Genomic DNA, 16560 nt, shown 5'->3' on the forward strand with positions numbered 1-16560 from the left:
CACTTAAATTAGCATCACTTCACCCGCTGGGGTCTGAACGCACTTCCTCCTGGTTCCCATCTGCAGAAAATTCTGCGCTAATTCATCAGTCAGTTGGATCTGTCTGATCCAAACAGACAAACTGAACTCTGAGTGTTTTACCCTGCGCGGTCCGGTGTGCGCTTTTACCAGAATTTTTTTTTTTTTGCGTGATTTCGCTTCTCTCAAAAGGACAGATGTTACGTCTGCAGCTCCTCCAGAGAGCCGCTGTCCTGGGTAACGTGAACTCAGAAGTCTCCATTTGTTAAATCCGCTGGATGAGTTACTTCCAGCGGTTTCTAATTCTTCACAGTCCGCAGTGGTTGAGCAGCGGACTGCGCATGTTAAAGTCTAGTTAACTTTTGCATCGTCATTTATTTCCTCAAGATAAACTACCGGCTCCACAAATGGATTAACACAACGTTGCATTCTCTTCAGTTTTCTCTGGTCTGTAATGGAGACTTGAATTTAGCGCGCCATTTCAACCAAAAGTTTTTTAGCCATTTAGCCAAGTCTCTGCTAATGACATCTTCAATACATTTTTTGATCCCAGGCTTAGTTTATGGACTGAACAGATAGAAACAGTTACCATTATACATTTTGAACTGTTGATTTTATTTTTGAACCATTTTTTAATTATTCAAAAATATATTTAATAGTAAAGTGTTGATTTTATTTGTAAGTATTGATTTTGAACCATTTTTTAATTGTAAAGTGTTGAATCCTTATTTATTGTATAGTGTTGATTTTATTTTTGAAACCTTATTTATTGTAGAGTGTTGATTTTATTTTTGAACCCTTGTTTATTTTGAAGTATTGATTGTCTGAAAGACCTTAGACATGAATTGCCCCCTACCGGGGTTTTGAACTGATGACCTCAGCATTACCAGCACGGTGCTCTAACCTGCTGAGCTAACTCACCTACCTTACAAATTGTTGAGTTTCCATGGATATAAGAAGAACTTACATGATCTTACCACAATGAAGATTTGATAAAAGTGCTTATATTCTAATGTTTTTCAAAACAACATACATAATATTTTATTTCCCAGAGATTTTGTATTTTGAAGTGTTGATTGTATTTTTGAACCATTTTTAATTTTCAAGTGTTGATTGTATTTCAGAGATATTTTCTATTTTAATGTGTTAATTTTATTTTTGAACCATTTTTTATTTGTACGTCTTGATTTTATGTTTTAGCCATTTAGCCAAGTCTCTGTAGAACCATTTGTCTCTGCTAATGACATCTTCAATACAAGTTTTTGATCCCAGGCTTAGTTTATGGACTGTAATGTGAAATTAGGCACAATTATAAGTTTGACAGTTTGTTCACCAAGTTACTGTGCTCTCTGAGAGGATCTGTGGTATAAGTATTTGACATTGTTCCATGCCCATCATTGACATTAGTCTCTAACAAAATGTGGATCATCTACCAGGAACACAGGAAAGAGTATGAGTTCCTGTAGTGTAGTGGTTATCACGTTTGCTTTACATGCAATAGGTCTCCGGTTCAAAACCAGACAGAAATGTTTTTTTGTAGGTTATGCATCTCTTAGGGTGCAGTGAGATAACAAGAGCCTTCGTCTTTGGTGATGGTTCATTTGCCAATCGACTTCAATGTAGGCTTCTTGAAATCGAAGCTACTTTACTTCAATTACTAATTGGCAGTTCTATGGTGTAATGCACATGTGTCAAACTCAAGGCCCGTGGGCCACATGTGGCCCCCCAGCATTTTATAGGCCAATGATTGACTTAAAATAGGTTCTGAGCACGAATTGACTACAAACTACATCTCCCATAATGCATTCCGATTGTTACCAGCCAACATTACGGCTTCTCGCCACTAGAGAGCAGCAGAGTCACCTCAAGCTGCTTATTGATTTTCCCAGCGAATAAAACTGAGACATCAATAAGCTAACATCAAAACGTCCAAGAAAAGAAAAATCGATTTACAAGTAAGACTGTTAATGAAGATGTGTGTGAGTTGGTGTCAGGTCGCGCTAGACTTTTTTTGTTATCCTTATCTTGACCAACAACATAAAAAAAAATATATGTCATGTACTATGTTTACCCGTGAAATTACAATCATATTAACATCGGCTATTTAGTTGCATTTTATGCGGTTTAGTTAATATTCACCGTGAATCCAGATCCCATCACAAATTAAGCAGATAAATGTATCTACATTTCTCTCATAGTGACAAAAACCACCCCAAAACTTTTAATAAATTAAATTAAGCGACTTTACTTAAATTAACACAACGTTGCATTCTCTTTAGTTTTCTCTGGTCTGTAATGGAGACTTGAATTTAACGCGCCATTTCTACCAAAGGTTTTGAATGCGCTTCCTAACCAGTCGCTCCAAAGCGTCTGGTCCGTAACTCTTCAACACACTGTCAGCTCCCGCCGGTTAGAAAGACGCATTTAGTTCAGAGACAATGAGATGATATTCTGAAAGGATCTTTTTTAATTAATTGATTTCAGTTGCCTCTGAGACTAAATATTTCACCAAAGAGGAAGGCTCTTGTTATCTCACTGCACCCTAAGAGATGCATAACCTACAAAAAACATTTGTCTGGTTTTGAACCAGAGACCTATTGCATCTAAAGCAAACTTGATAACCACTACACTACAGGAACTGAACGTCTCTGCTTTGTTTCAGTTTGAGGTTCCAAAGTTGATGATGTGAGATGCAACATGAAAATTTCAGCTGAGATTTGCAATCAGATGCCTGGATTCAGAGTACAGACCATGACACCACAGACCCTTGTTGACCTTTAGTAAACACCTGTGATGAATACAACATAATAAATCTGTTTCTGTCTGGTTTCGAACCAGAGACCTTTAGCGTGTGAAGCAAACGTGATAACCACTACACTACAGAAACTCATGCTCTACAAACTGTCAAACTCATACTTGTGCCTAATTTCACATTACAGTCCATAAAGCCTGGGATCAAAAAATTGTATTGAAGATGTCATTAGCAGAGACAAATGGTTCTACAGAGACTTGGCTAAATGGCTAAAAAATAAAATCAAGACGTACACATAAAAAATGGTTCAAAAATAAAATTAACACATTACAATAGAAAATATCTCTGAAATACAATCAACACTTGAAAATTAAAAATGGTCCAAAAATACAATCAACACTTCAAAATACAAAATCTCTGGGAAATAAAATATTATGTATGTTGTTTTGAAAAACATTAGAATATAAGCACTTTTATCAAATCTTCATTGTGGTAAGATCATGTAAGTTCTTCTTAAATCCATGGAAACTCAACAGTTTGTAAGGTAGGTGAGTTAGCTCAGCAGGTTAGAGCACGGTGCTGGTAACGCTGAGGTCATCGGTTCAAACCCCGGTAGGGGTCAATTCATGTCTAAGGTCTTTCAGACAATCAATACTTCAAAATAAACAAGGGTTCAAAAATAAAATCAACACTCCACAATAAATAAGGTTTCAAAAATAAAATCAACACTCTACAATAAATAAGGGTTCAAAAATAAAATCAATACTCTACAATAAATAAGGTTTCAAAAATAAAATCAACACTCTACAATAAATAAGGTTTCAAAAATAAAATCAACACTAAAATAAATAAGGTTCAAAACTAAAATCAACACTTTACAATTAAAAAATGGTTCAAAAACAAAATCAATACTTACAAATGAAATCAACACTTTAATATTAAAAAATATATTTTTGAATAATTAAAAAATGGTTCAAAAATAAAATCAACAATTCACAATGTATAATGATAACTGTTTCTATCTGTTCAGTCCATAAACTAAGCCTGGGATCAAAAAATGTATTGAAGATGTCATTAGCAGAGACTTGGCTAAATGGCTAAAAAAACCTTTGGTTGAAATGGCGCGTTAAATTCAAGTCTCTATTACAGACCAGAAAAAACTGAAGAGAATGCAACGTTGTGTTAATCCATTTGAGGAGCCGGTAGTTTATCTTGAGGAAATAAATGACGATGCAAAAGTTAACTAGACTTTAACATGCGCAGTCCACTGCTCAACCACTGTAGACTGTGAAGGTCATTGTTCAAACCACTTATGGGGCAATTCATGTCTAAGGTCTTTCAGACAATCAACACTTCAAAATAAATAAGGCTTCAAAATAAAATCAACACTTCAAAATAAAAAATGGTTCAAAAACAAAATCAATACTTTCAAATAAAAATAGTTCAAAAATAAAATCAACACTTTACAATTAAATATATTTTTGAATCATTAAATAATGGTTAAAAAAACACACGTCTTCATTCACAGTCTTACTTGTAAATCGATTTTTCTTTTCTTGGACATTTTGATGTTAGCTTGTTGATGTCTCAGTTTTATTCGCTGGAAAATCAATAAGCAGCTTGAGGTGACTCTGCTGCTCTCTAGTGGCGAGAAGCCGTAATGTTGGCTGGTAACAATCGGAATGCATTGTGGGAGATGTAGTGTGTAGTCAATTCGTGCTCAGAACCTATTTTAAGTCAATCATTGGCCTATAAAATGCTGGGGCGGGCCACATAAAATGACATGGCGGGCCACATGTGGCCCGCGGGCCTTGAGTTTGACACATGTTTAGCAGTTTATTTTAACTTAGTAATTATTGAATGTAGTTTTTTTTTTATTATAAAGCACCAGTTTCATTGACAGATGTTTTTTTTTGTTTGTAACAAGACATTTTTCCCATTGTAAGTGAAAAGATCTGCATTTTTTTATATCTATATTCAAGAATATATGAAACTAATATGAAAATATAGTATAAAATAATGTATACATAAATATAATAATATAGATGAAATCATTTAAAAATAATATATAAAACTAATATGTCTTTCTGGGATGCTACTTTTAAATTAGTTTTGTCTCATTTCAAGTCTACAAGAATTTTTGCACAAGAAAAGTCCTTGTACACTTGGTAAATGTATACAAGTACTTGGTAAAAAAGTATGTGGTTAAAAAAATACATTTATTGTAAACTGATTTGTCCAAATGAAAAGTTTGCCCAAAAGAAATGAACACATAAGTCAAATTTAAAGCTCTTCAGGACGGTGTTAGTGTAGGATTCATCAGATGTCATTGACATACTTAGTGTCTGATTTGCCGGTTGGCAGTGCAGCCCACAGAGTGGATATTTGACCTTTTTCGAGCTATTGCAGTATTTATCTTCATCCAAGCTGGTGAAGATATTGTATCTAAGAGTAACAAGTTTTTACAAAGTTAAATTTCATGGTCATAGTGCAGTCGTTATGCCCCAGCCATTTCCCTCTCAAGATACAACACAACTAAGAAAAAGGGATGCAAAATTCTGAACGGTGTGGCACAAAACTGCTTTTATTCCGGTAGACACATGCAGAAATCCCATGAAACGGAATGCTTTCACCTAATTAGTCAAGAAGAAGCTTTTTTTCCCGCCAACATCTGAAAACAGAAGCAGTATGGTACAACTGCACACCCACCAAGACGTGGCTGCAAAACTTAACTGACTGCTAAATAAGGACAGCATAAATCAGAGAAGCAGCCAGGAGGCCAATGTAACTCTGAAGGAGCTGTGCAGATTCACAGTTCAAGTGTGGCAATCTGTCGACAAGACGGCTATTAGTCAGGCACTTTAAAAGTCTGGGCAGTTTTGAAGAGTAGCAAGAAGAAAGTCATTGTTGAAAGGAATCCCTAAGATGTTACATTTGCAGTTCACAAATTGTGTGGATGAAGTTGCTCTAGTAACACAAAACTTAAATTAAACTTTCTTGGGGTGCATGTAGATGTGTGGTGAAAAAAAAAAAAACTGAACACACCATCTCTATTTTGAGGAGCAGTGGTATCATGAATGTGTGAGCTTTCCTCAGGTAGTCCCAGTAAGAGTGAGCAAAGTCGAAGCTACTACGGTCAAATGTTTAAGATCAAAGCACGTTCACGTGCTAGAATTGCCCAAGTACAGATACAAAGTAGATTACAAATCTGTGGTCGGATTTAAGCATTGAGGTTTACAGACACCCTACATCCAATCTGAAAGAGGTTGTGTAATTTTCTACAATAGAATCGGCAAAAACTCCAGTCACTAGATAACACACCCCAAAAGACGTGTAGCTACAATTTCAGAGAGAAAATGTTTTATTTTCCAAATACATTTCATTTCAATTTACAGTTATACACTTTGCTGTGTAGATCTATTACTTAAAATTTCAAGAAAACACATTAAACGTTGTGCTTTTATGCAAGAAGATCTTCAAGGAACATGAAAGGATTAACATTTCAGTAATTAGTAACAGAAGATCCATTAGAAACCTAACGCTTTTCACACTTCCTCAACACTAAAACCATGTTCGAATGAAGGAGTCAATACATTATCCAATAATATAAGATCCTTCTGTATGTTCTCTTAGTCTGCATTGAAAAGACCTGTTGGTGAAATATTAATTCATTAATTCTCAAGTACTTTCCAATTCAGTTTTCAGTTCAAAACTCAACTTTAAAAGCTTGTTCAAATCTAAAGTCTTTCAAGGTTTACCATGAATTTTCACAATTAGCAAGGTTGCTGTAAGAAACACAAAGAGGTGTAAACATATTAATGCCATGGTGATGAGTTGTGTATGGCATCACATTCCCGCCAAAAACTAATTAAGAATTAAGTAGTCACATTATTGATGTCAGTAAGGGACCTAACAGGAGAAGAGTGGATGGCATGATGTAAATTCAAACCAAAGAAGAAGAAGAGGTGGAGGATGATGATGATGATTCTGATGATGAAGACGGTAAGGAAAAGCAAGTATTTTTCTTTTCCTTACCTTTTTATTCATCCTCTGCATTTTCTTCTGCTTCTCCTAGTAGACCAAGTTCTGTGCAGGCTGTCACAGGACTTTCAGCTGAAAATCCAGCTAATCAGATTACTTATAAGAGTCACCGCTCCCAACTGACAAATATGCCCACTAAACACAAAGAGAGAGAGCGCAATTTTCTGGCAAGAGTGTACAGCTGGGTAGCAGGAGCCTGTTTTACCGCTTGGCATTCTGGGTTCATGGGCTTCTGAATAAGTGTGGCCGCAATCAGAGCTGTGTGCTCTCTTGATTGATATATGCGCTACTGTGATTGTTTAATACGCTCCTCAGGGTTTTTGGCAGGTATGTGATGCCATAGACATCTGAGAAAAATGCTTTACTCATACTGAATTCTGTCAATCCTTCAGATGTTATTATTTCTCTGCACCAAACTTCGTAAATTATTGCCTCAATCAATATGTTAGAGGATTTTTATACAAGGAAAACATTATTTATTAACCACAAAATTATTTACATGTAATTGTGGTTCTTCCAAATTCGTTTCAAGAAAAAAAACATTAGCTAATGAATCAGTGATGAAACTTGAGATTACTTGCTTTGGAACTCAGAAATTTTGCCTTTTAATCCACCCAAACAGCAACTAAAAAAAAGAAAGAATAAAATCAAAAATCCATTTTGAAATGGGCAATTCAAAAAAAAAAAATCACAACACAAACACTAAAATGAAGAGAAACAAGCACACAAATCTGCAACATCCTCCAGATGCAACGCTGAAACCTTCATGTGAAGAAGAAAACTGTATTAACTTGGAGTCCGATTGATTTTTTGTTTGTTTGATGTGTGCGGGAAAGAACTGGAGATCTGCAAATGACACAATGATTTGCTGCTTTAATCCCAGCAGAATTCTTGAATTCAAATCGCTTTAATGAAATGAGAGCAGCATGTGGTAAACACCATAATTAAAGAAGATAAGCAAAGGCTCCGGAGCTGAGCTTCAATTAAGAAGAACACAGATATGAAGTGAAAAGAAGTAAAAAAAAAAAAAAAGAAAGAGAAAAAGGACATAAAAGAGGAGACCAGTAGAAAAAAAGAGAGGAGAAAGAATTTAGACTAATTAGATCCATTTTTACTTCAGCTCTACTTATAAATGAAAGGACGTGTTTTTTTTTCTTTTTCTTTTAAATGCAAATTAAGGGGTATGTGAGACCACAACAAGTTTGATGTTGAGCCGAACAGAAGAAAGTAAAGCCTTAGCAGATACAATCATCAATGTCCAAACAGCCCAACAATCCACACAGAGCTTTGGGTTGCTTCAGACATCTTTACAAGTTAAAACTAAAATGCTTTGTGTCAAATGCCATGACACAAAGTTCGCAGCAGGAGGAGAAGACAAGCTTTACAGAAAAAAACCCATAAAAACCAACAAGCAGCTCATCTATAAAAGACGTTGCCAAATACTTGCCGAGAAAGGAAAGTTATAAAGTCAATGACCTTTCTTAGGCGAAACTGATAACACATGATCAACAGTTCTGCATTGACAGAAGGTCTCAGTCAGACTGTATTTAATTGGATGTGAATCTGGCTCTATGATTATTCTCTATTGCATACAGGTTGATTTACTGGATAAATAATTGGATAGAAGTCAGACTTGTCACACATGAGACTTCTTGTCATCAGAAAAGAAAACAAAAAAAAAACAGTAATAAGACTATGGATTAGGGGAAAAGTTTTTTTTTTATTATTCTTTTACAGACCATTTTGAGAGTCATAATCTGGCATACACTCCTGCTCTGTGTTACCTAAACCCCACCAGTCACTGACCTTATTGACAGAGTGACAGATCTAATCTGTTAATGTTTTACATTTGATCTTAATATGTTTTTTTCTGGTGTATTAGATATGAGAATATACTTTTTTTTTTTTTTTTTTTTGCATTTCATTTTTAAAATGTTCAAATTCTAAATACATTTTCTTTGTATTTGGTATAGTGTTGCTTTTTAATCTGGCTGATTTGAGTCTTATGTCTTGGGTATCTCTCCATATGCTTGTCATAAAAGCTTGCTAAAATCTCTGACACAAAATACAAAGACTATATATATATATATATATATATATATATATATATATATATATATATATGTATATATATATATATATCGTTTAATTCACGATTACAAGTGTGCAGCACTTCAACCTGCAGTTCCACTTACACTTTGACGGAGCTCGGAGATTTGATGAGACCACCCTCATGGAGTCTGCTTCCACCTTCAGAACATAGCTGGAGTTGGTTTCATAGTCAAGGGGCTTGGCTGTGGAAATCTCACCAGTTGTTTTGTTTAACGAAAACACACCTGGGGAGAACAGAGCAACAAAAAGTTTTAAAACAAGGTATTAAAAAAGTGCTATTGCACAGAGGGAATGAGTGAGGAGTCTTGTAGCGCACAGTGCAGAGGAAGTTGTGCAGGGCGGTCTGAGCTGTAAGAGATGTTTGACCAGGAAGAAGCTTTAATGCCAAAAGACGGAGCGGCGGTGAGGCCCTGATAGGAAAACTCTGAATGCACTCACCTCCCTCATTGCCTTCAACGATGGAGTACACGATAGTTTGATTGACAGCTGCTGCCATGATGATTCCCACCGGGGTTCCAACAGCAGCCTCCTCACTCACTGGTGGAAATCTGAAAAAAGATCAGTCAATCAATATTAATAGATTGGAAAACTAAATATTCGTGTGTCGACTGTTGGCCTACTTTTCCTCAAGGCGTAACTGAGATCTGGCAAGGTAGAAAAGGCTGTGAATTAAATATGAAATATCCAATATATATATATATATATATATATATATATTTTTTTTTTTTTTTTTTCTTGGCAGAACTGGCAGTGAGTTCATCACGAAATATGAAACACACGCTGTGTTCACAGATTAAAAACTGGATGGCAATAGGGCAGGACGTCAATCTTTAAAAGTATTCTGAGATAAACGGAGAGCTTGGTCCTCAGTAATTACCCTTTAAAAACAGCTATTACACAAACTTACACATCCCTGATGCCACTCAAAAATAAGTACAGAAGTTAAAAGGTCCATAAGTTAGTTTTCAAAAAAATCTTGAAGTAGCAATTTATGGCTAATTCTCAAAGCCAGAGTTGGACAGTATATTATATCCTAATTAACACTGTCAAGTTTAAAACAAGTTCAGATTACGAGAGAATATCTGATGAATTAAGCATCTTAACATGGAAAGAGCTTGGAACAACTGTAACCTAAGCAAACGAATCATCAATCTGAGATGCAGTCAAGAAGGCCAGTCTAACTGGAGGAGCAGCAGGATCCAAAGCTCAGGAGGGAAAATCCGTTTATGAAACAACTATTAGTTCTGAATGCCACAAATTCATCCTTTATGGAGAAGACTCTGGAAGACAGGCATTATCTTTCTACAGTGTCAAATAACGTTTGCCAGTATAATGTGTTGAGTTGCAGACCCATCAACAGGAGACACATACACAGATCAGCCAGTCATGCTGGCTGCTGAACTGCATAAGTACAACAATTTTAATTTTACACCTATGATGACTGACTGTGCAGTAACAACACCGGCCATGGTATCATTTCATGACTTTCCTGGGTCAAGATATACAACCCCAGGAAAGTCTTTTTTTTTTCCTAAACTATTGATTTAAGCATATGCTTCATTTTTATAACAAAGCTCACTTTGTTCAATAAAACAACAAAAGTGCTTTGTTGGATCAATCCGCCTCCCTGTGCAGACGGTGGGCAGTTTTCTTTGCTTGCATTTTTGACAGATTTTCTTTTTGAACCTGCCAAACCTCGAATTTCCAGCAGGTTTTTGTTCCATTAAGAAAGCCCACTCCAGTCATTAGGCCAAGCGTCACAGCTGGCTAAGCGTTACAGCAGGGGCAACCAACTGGCCAGGCCATCAAGTCATCACCAAGTGATAAATTATGTTGTTGGAGAGTCACAGGGAGTGTGTGTTGAGTGTGTTTGTTCACTTCCGGCCAAGCCAATTGCTGAGTGAGCCACCTGCTCTACTTGTGTAAATAAATATGAAACAGAAGTCTATTCACTCAAAAAAATGAACTTAGGGGGTTAATACATTAACAAAAGAATATCATGTACTTTTAACACAATGATTTCAGGTTTCAAACGAAAACGTGATAAAATCATGTTGGATAAACAAGAAATTCAACAACTTTGATGAAATTTTATCAGTTTGAGATAACATGACTCTTTTTAGTCAGACTGATCTTGTGCTGAAGATGACTAGCAAGATCACAGAAGATCATGGGAAATCACACGAGACCACGCAAGACAATCATTTTGCGTGCCGGGAAAACTCCAGCGGCAGTTATGAGAAGACTACATTTTCCTGGCAGCATTGTGCATATATCTATCTGTCTGTCTGTCTATGCACAATGTAGCTATGTTTGGTGTTTGGTCATGTTTTTATGTAATTTATGGGGGCGCTTTTCTTAAATTTTCTGTTAAGATCAAGTAGGTATTTCTTAAATCCATGGAAACTGAACAGTGTGTGTGGCCGGTTAGCTCAGCTGGTCAGAGTGTGGTGCTAATAACGCCAAGGTCATGGGTTCAATCCCCATACTGGCCAATTCAAATCTAAAGTCTTAATAAAATCAACACATGAAGGAATGTGGTGTGTAGGGCAACATACACACAAGCATAGATTGTACAAATGACACAACCATTGAACCATAAGGTCACTCGGTTTATTTGAGCATTTACTGATGTAGATGTCAGTTTTTTGTGGCATGAAATTCAAATTAGAATGTTATTCAATATTTTAATTATTTATATTTGGTCTTTTATGAATGTTCTAGGTCAAAATGTCTTTTGAAAAACAAAACAAAACAAAAAAACTTCCTCTAAATCAGATTGCAAAGAGCTGCTCTTCAGTTATTTGTCAAAACCTCAACAGCATATAAAAAGTTTCACAGCACAACATTATGAACTCTGTTGCTATTTTCTCAGCAGAGCAGAGTGTTTATTACAACCATTACTACTTCAAACCTCATCATCTGACAGATTTAGGATTTCTCTTTTGTCTTTGGTATAAGACCCATTTCTCCTCCTGGCGCCAGACTTGCTTGTTTGTTTCAGTTGCATTTACCCAGAATGCCTTCTGTCATCATCTGTTTCCTGCTTTTGGAGCAGTCTCCAGTCTGCTTGGGATTCACATGTGCATTCGAATTGCACCAGGGTTGAATTTGATGAAAGCGGACCAAATAGGACTGATGTGAATGCATCCTTAGGCTCGCCTCCAGAAACTTTTACAAGTAGTTGCCAGATGGGCTACTAAAAATGTTGAGATAATGAACCAAGACCAAAAGCCAGCATTTTACTAGTTTTACTTAGATATGTTTCTGTGGAGGAACTTTAAATTTAGGTTTGACAGAAAAATAAATATTTTATTGGTTTTTGTAAACATCCCAGTAGACTGTAGATTCAAGTACCTGATTTGACGTGTGGTTTTTAATATGTAATTGTCATGAAATACTGAGTGCTAAGGCTTGAAAGATGTTATCTAAAAATATGTTTGGTATTTATTGTCACATAATTGCTCCAGTTTTCTTCTCAAACAGTAGCAGCGGCTGCTGAGATTAGTAACATCTTAAAACTTCTTAAACAAAAGTATCGTATTTCATCTGAAAAGATCAGATTTCTCTGATGCAAATAATTAAAAAAACTAATGCATCTATATTGCTTCCAAAAAATAAATCTATTAACCAGAGATTTAATAGTGCATTGTACCCTGGTGTGCAAAACTGAGCCTTTCCCACATGCAATGACAAGTACTATATTAAAAAGTAAAGCAGAAGCTATTACTCAGGAAAGAAATATCATAAAAATTACTCTCATTTGCAGTCACATACTTATAGAAGTACAGATGGATGCAAAGCTGCCTAAACTCATTTCACATGTAAATGACTGTGTAATTTTAGACATTTGCATAATTCACTCAAAACCAAAAAGTTTGGAGCTCAGTTTATTCAATTTAGTTGGTGCAGCAGCGGCACAAATGAAAACCTATGAAGTAATATAGGCTTTTCAGTGCTGTTGTCAAAATCTCCCTTTGCTGGTATAATTCTCTGTTGAACTTCTTGTTTCAAAGTACACACAACCTTGACTTTCTTCATGTCTTCTCCATAGAAACCTCAATTTTCCACTTCTACCTATCGCCTTCTGCATTTCCTTCTCTGCACCTTCCTGTTTTTATTTCCCTCAGCTCCAGATTTCAATTGACATCTTAGCAGACCTCGGCTACCTTTAATATCCTCCAGTTCTATCCTCTCCAAAGAGGTGACCAGATAAGGCTGAAAGAGCAACTTGACAGAATGCCTGTACATCCATAAACTGACAGAACACCCAAACACACTGGATTCAATTCACAACAAAGTCACAACAAATCACACAGTATAGTACACATCAAAAGTCGAACACAGTTGATTATTCAATCACATTCCCCCACTCTCTATCAGTCTTCTGAGTTGGGCTAATGCAGTGCACATGAGCACATCAGATATCACCTTATAAATTGCTAAATAGTTTATCAGGCTTATAGGTTTGGATTTGTCTGCACAGAAAATGACATTAATTACCACTTTGTGTCGTTTTGTTAATATTTAATCTTTTCATTTTAATTGAAGTGTAACCCCTTCAGTGTATATCACACCTTCCTGGCGACAGTGAGAAATGCATCTGTTTACGTTAAGTCTGCAATAGAGATCACTAAGCTTTTTTTTTTGAAGAAAAAGCTTCAAAAATAAATCCTGCTTCAAATGTATTTTTTGACCGCGAGATAAAATTCTTTCAGACAAACTGTGAGACTGATTGTTATAACCGCATCACATTTTACCGTACACCTGGAACACCCATAATGAAACATGGTAAAACTTGTGCTGCTGTGGTTTTCGAGGCACTGCAGTAACTTTTATCCATTCACGGGGAAGTTAGCTGTCAAATGAACGCACTCACTAAATATAAGTCATGGATAGCCTAACAGAACTCTTCTCATAGACTTCCTGAAGTGAAAAGGGGAACACAATAATGAGAACAGTGATCAGTTGTGGCAGTCTGTGTTTGAGGGTCTGTCCCTCATTGCCGCTGGCATTTATTTGTCTCAATCATTTTTTTTTTTTTCTGCTGAGAATCCGGCTTCCATCATTTTGAATGGATTATTTCTTGGTTTCCACCTTAAAATGACCTCTACCAGGAGTGTGAGGTGTATTTTTGCACAATAGAGAGATGGCGATATGCAGGTTGAAGAAAATGCTTTGTCATGATTGGCAATTTTACGTTAAACTAGAAAAAGTGATCCTATCATAAGTACTGGTCCATACAGCTGTTTAAAAGTTGTTTTCTTGTACAGTGCATCACTCCATATACTGAAGACATGGCCGACAGTCAACCAGAAAAGCCAAACACTTTGGTAATATCTGTCTTGTCCTTTTATACTATAACAGGTTTTATCCCCAGTATTTGTCTTGTTTAAATGCGACAAAGTTCAATAGGAAGTAGAGTAGAAGAGAGAGGCGTGGTTCATTTTTCTACCCCAGTGAACAATGTTATAAAAAGATAAGAAGGTTTTGTCTTGTTATTTTACTGGCAATATACATTTAGAACTTCATAGTGTTCATTCAGTACATATAATAATCCGTTTTGTAGTTTACATATTGTAATATCTCTATCTTTTGAAAACGCTAACAATACAAAACTATTTCAATGCCTAATGATGACTGAAAACAAAATATACAAAAATGGTTAGAAAGTGAACAAAGGAATCAGTGTGAAGCAAGAAAAATTGGCTGCGAAATTGAAAACATTATGAACTGAATGATAAATGGTGCAAAACCCACTAAAATATTTATCCAATTCACACTCAGACTGTTGATCGGTCCTGCTTGAAGTCACTGTTCCTGCCTGCTTTCACACAGACAGATCACTACCATGGATGGATGTTCGCTGGGCTGCAGAGAAAGAGCTCCATTTCTACCTTTCAGCCCAGAAACAGCCTTGTTCCTGAGGAAAAGAGCAATAATGATGGTCTCTGTGTCAAAGGTGCAAAGTGGCTTTTTCTCTACTCTTCGGAGAGATTGAATCGATTGAGCCACATTGCATAAAAGTTCCAAAAAGGGTTGTTCACAATCAAAAAACCGTCTTCAGACAAAAGCCGTTTCTAAGTAGATGTACTCTCCTGCAAAATCACCTTCCAAATTGAGCTATATGAGAGAAACAGACTATTCAGGAGTTTCTTTAGTCAGTAAAGAGGCATTATTTTTGCCTATGGTGAGCTCAGGCTAACCTTACAACTTCATTGTATGTTTTTCCTCTGCCAATAATCTTTTATATAGCATGTACATATAAGACAAATCTATAAATGTCCTATAAAGAAGGACAAAATATAGAAATGTTTTAGCAATTAACATATAAAGAAGGAAGGCTAACGTTCCGGACGAGAGGCGGGGTGAAGTATTAACTATAAGGGGATAAAAATAAATATATTCCTCACTTTTTGTAATATTTCTATAAAACATGAGAGCCATGTATTATTTGTTTGCATTGATTTGTTGATCTGACATATTAAAAACCAATTGAATAAAATTTAGAACTACAAGGGGTTACTCCAAAGATTTATTTACATCAAAGCTTAAAGTTGGGCAACAATACTATCTGTTAAATGGTACATATAACCACTTCATACAGCGTTGTTATATATCTCGTGAGAAGAGGAAAACAAAAGATCCAGCTATCGAAACTACAGCTTTAAGAAATAATTTGTTGCGCTCTCTCGCTGCTACCTCATCTGTCACTTTATCTGTAGCCTCTTCTCTTTTCTAGACGTTTGCTAATTGACCGCAGGATTTCCATTAGGAGTCTGCTGAGCCAGTGGTCTCAGCTCTCTGCAATAACAACCTTTAAAGATTGTCTCAGGCTGTTTGACTCGCTTCCTTTCTGTCTGTAATTTAAAGTTTTATGGTTCAATACATATGCGACAACAATTCTGAGAGAGGTTAGAGAGATATAATGGTTTTCTTTAGTGAAAAGTAAGAACTTTAGGTGTAGCACGAGTGCAGCTGGAGAATTCTTGACACGACAAAGGGATTTTCAGATTTTTTTGTTCTTCTGAATATCATTGCAGAAGAACAATGCAATGTTCTTCTGCAATGAAGAACATTGCAGAAAAATGTTCTTTTGCAACTTCTTCTTCACTTCCTACAATTTTTATCCCTTACGGGCCAAATCCATGAAACTCTGTCCATTCAACAGTCTACCAGCCTTAAATCCACATCAGGATTCATATTTGAGGAAATACGGATCAATTAGAGATCAAAATGAGTTGAAAACTATTTTTTGAATCACCTGAATTTTTTTATGCAGTTGACTTAGTTGCATGCCATTGCTACATGTTAAGCTGGACTGTAAACTGTGCACTTCAGAGTGCTGTGGTGCAGCCACTTGAGCTTACAAACACCAAAAATCGCACACAGGTACAGGAAAACATTTTTGCTACTTGGTGATAAATTCAGATCTTTTATGACAAACCTAAATGTTTCATTAAATCAAACACAAGTAGTGTGATGCTCTGGGGAAATTCAGATATCTCAGAACTTGGACAACTTGCTGTTTTTAAAGGAACTCCAAATTCTGCTTTCCATCATAAAATCCTGAAGGAATTTAAATTCAAGCACATTGGGGATATGCAGCAGAACATTTACACACTATTAACTGCATT

General features: G+C 36.0%; 1 protein-coding gene and 2 non-coding genes across 3 annotated transcripts in view; 1 reads left to right on the plus strand and 2 right to left on the minus strand.

The window, feature by feature from the left end:
• LOC106927976 (protocadherin-15-like) overlaps positions 1 to 16560 on the minus strand; it is a 134790-nt gene that overhangs the window by 20387 nt on the left and 97843 nt on the right. Inside the window, exons 23-24 of the mRNA XM_088001069.1 lie at positions 9362 to 9471; positions 9007 to 9147 (exon numbers count right to left, since the gene is read on the minus strand). Of these exons, the coding sequence (XP_087857195.1) occupies positions 9007 to 9147; positions 9362 to 9471 (251 nt within the window). The remainder of the gene's footprint in view (positions 1 to 9006; positions 9148 to 9361; positions 9472 to 16560) is intronic.
• Positions 2833 to 2905, minus strand: trnav-cac (transfer RNA valine (anticodon CAC)). The gene has a single exon. It is a non-coding gene; the product is annotated as a tRNA-Val (tRNA).
• Positions 11345 to 11418, plus strand: trnai-aau (transfer RNA isoleucine (anticodon AAU)). The gene has a single exon. It is a non-coding gene; the product is annotated as a tRNA-Ile (tRNA).

This window comes from Poecilia mexicana, unplaced genomic scaffold (assembly GCF_051168715.1).
Source record: "Poecilia mexicana isolate PSO_F unplaced genomic scaffold, ASM5116871v1 scaffold_19, whole genome shotgun sequence".
NCBI lineage: Eukaryota > Metazoa > Chordata > Actinopteri > Cyprinodontiformes > Poeciliidae > Poecilia > Poecilia mexicana.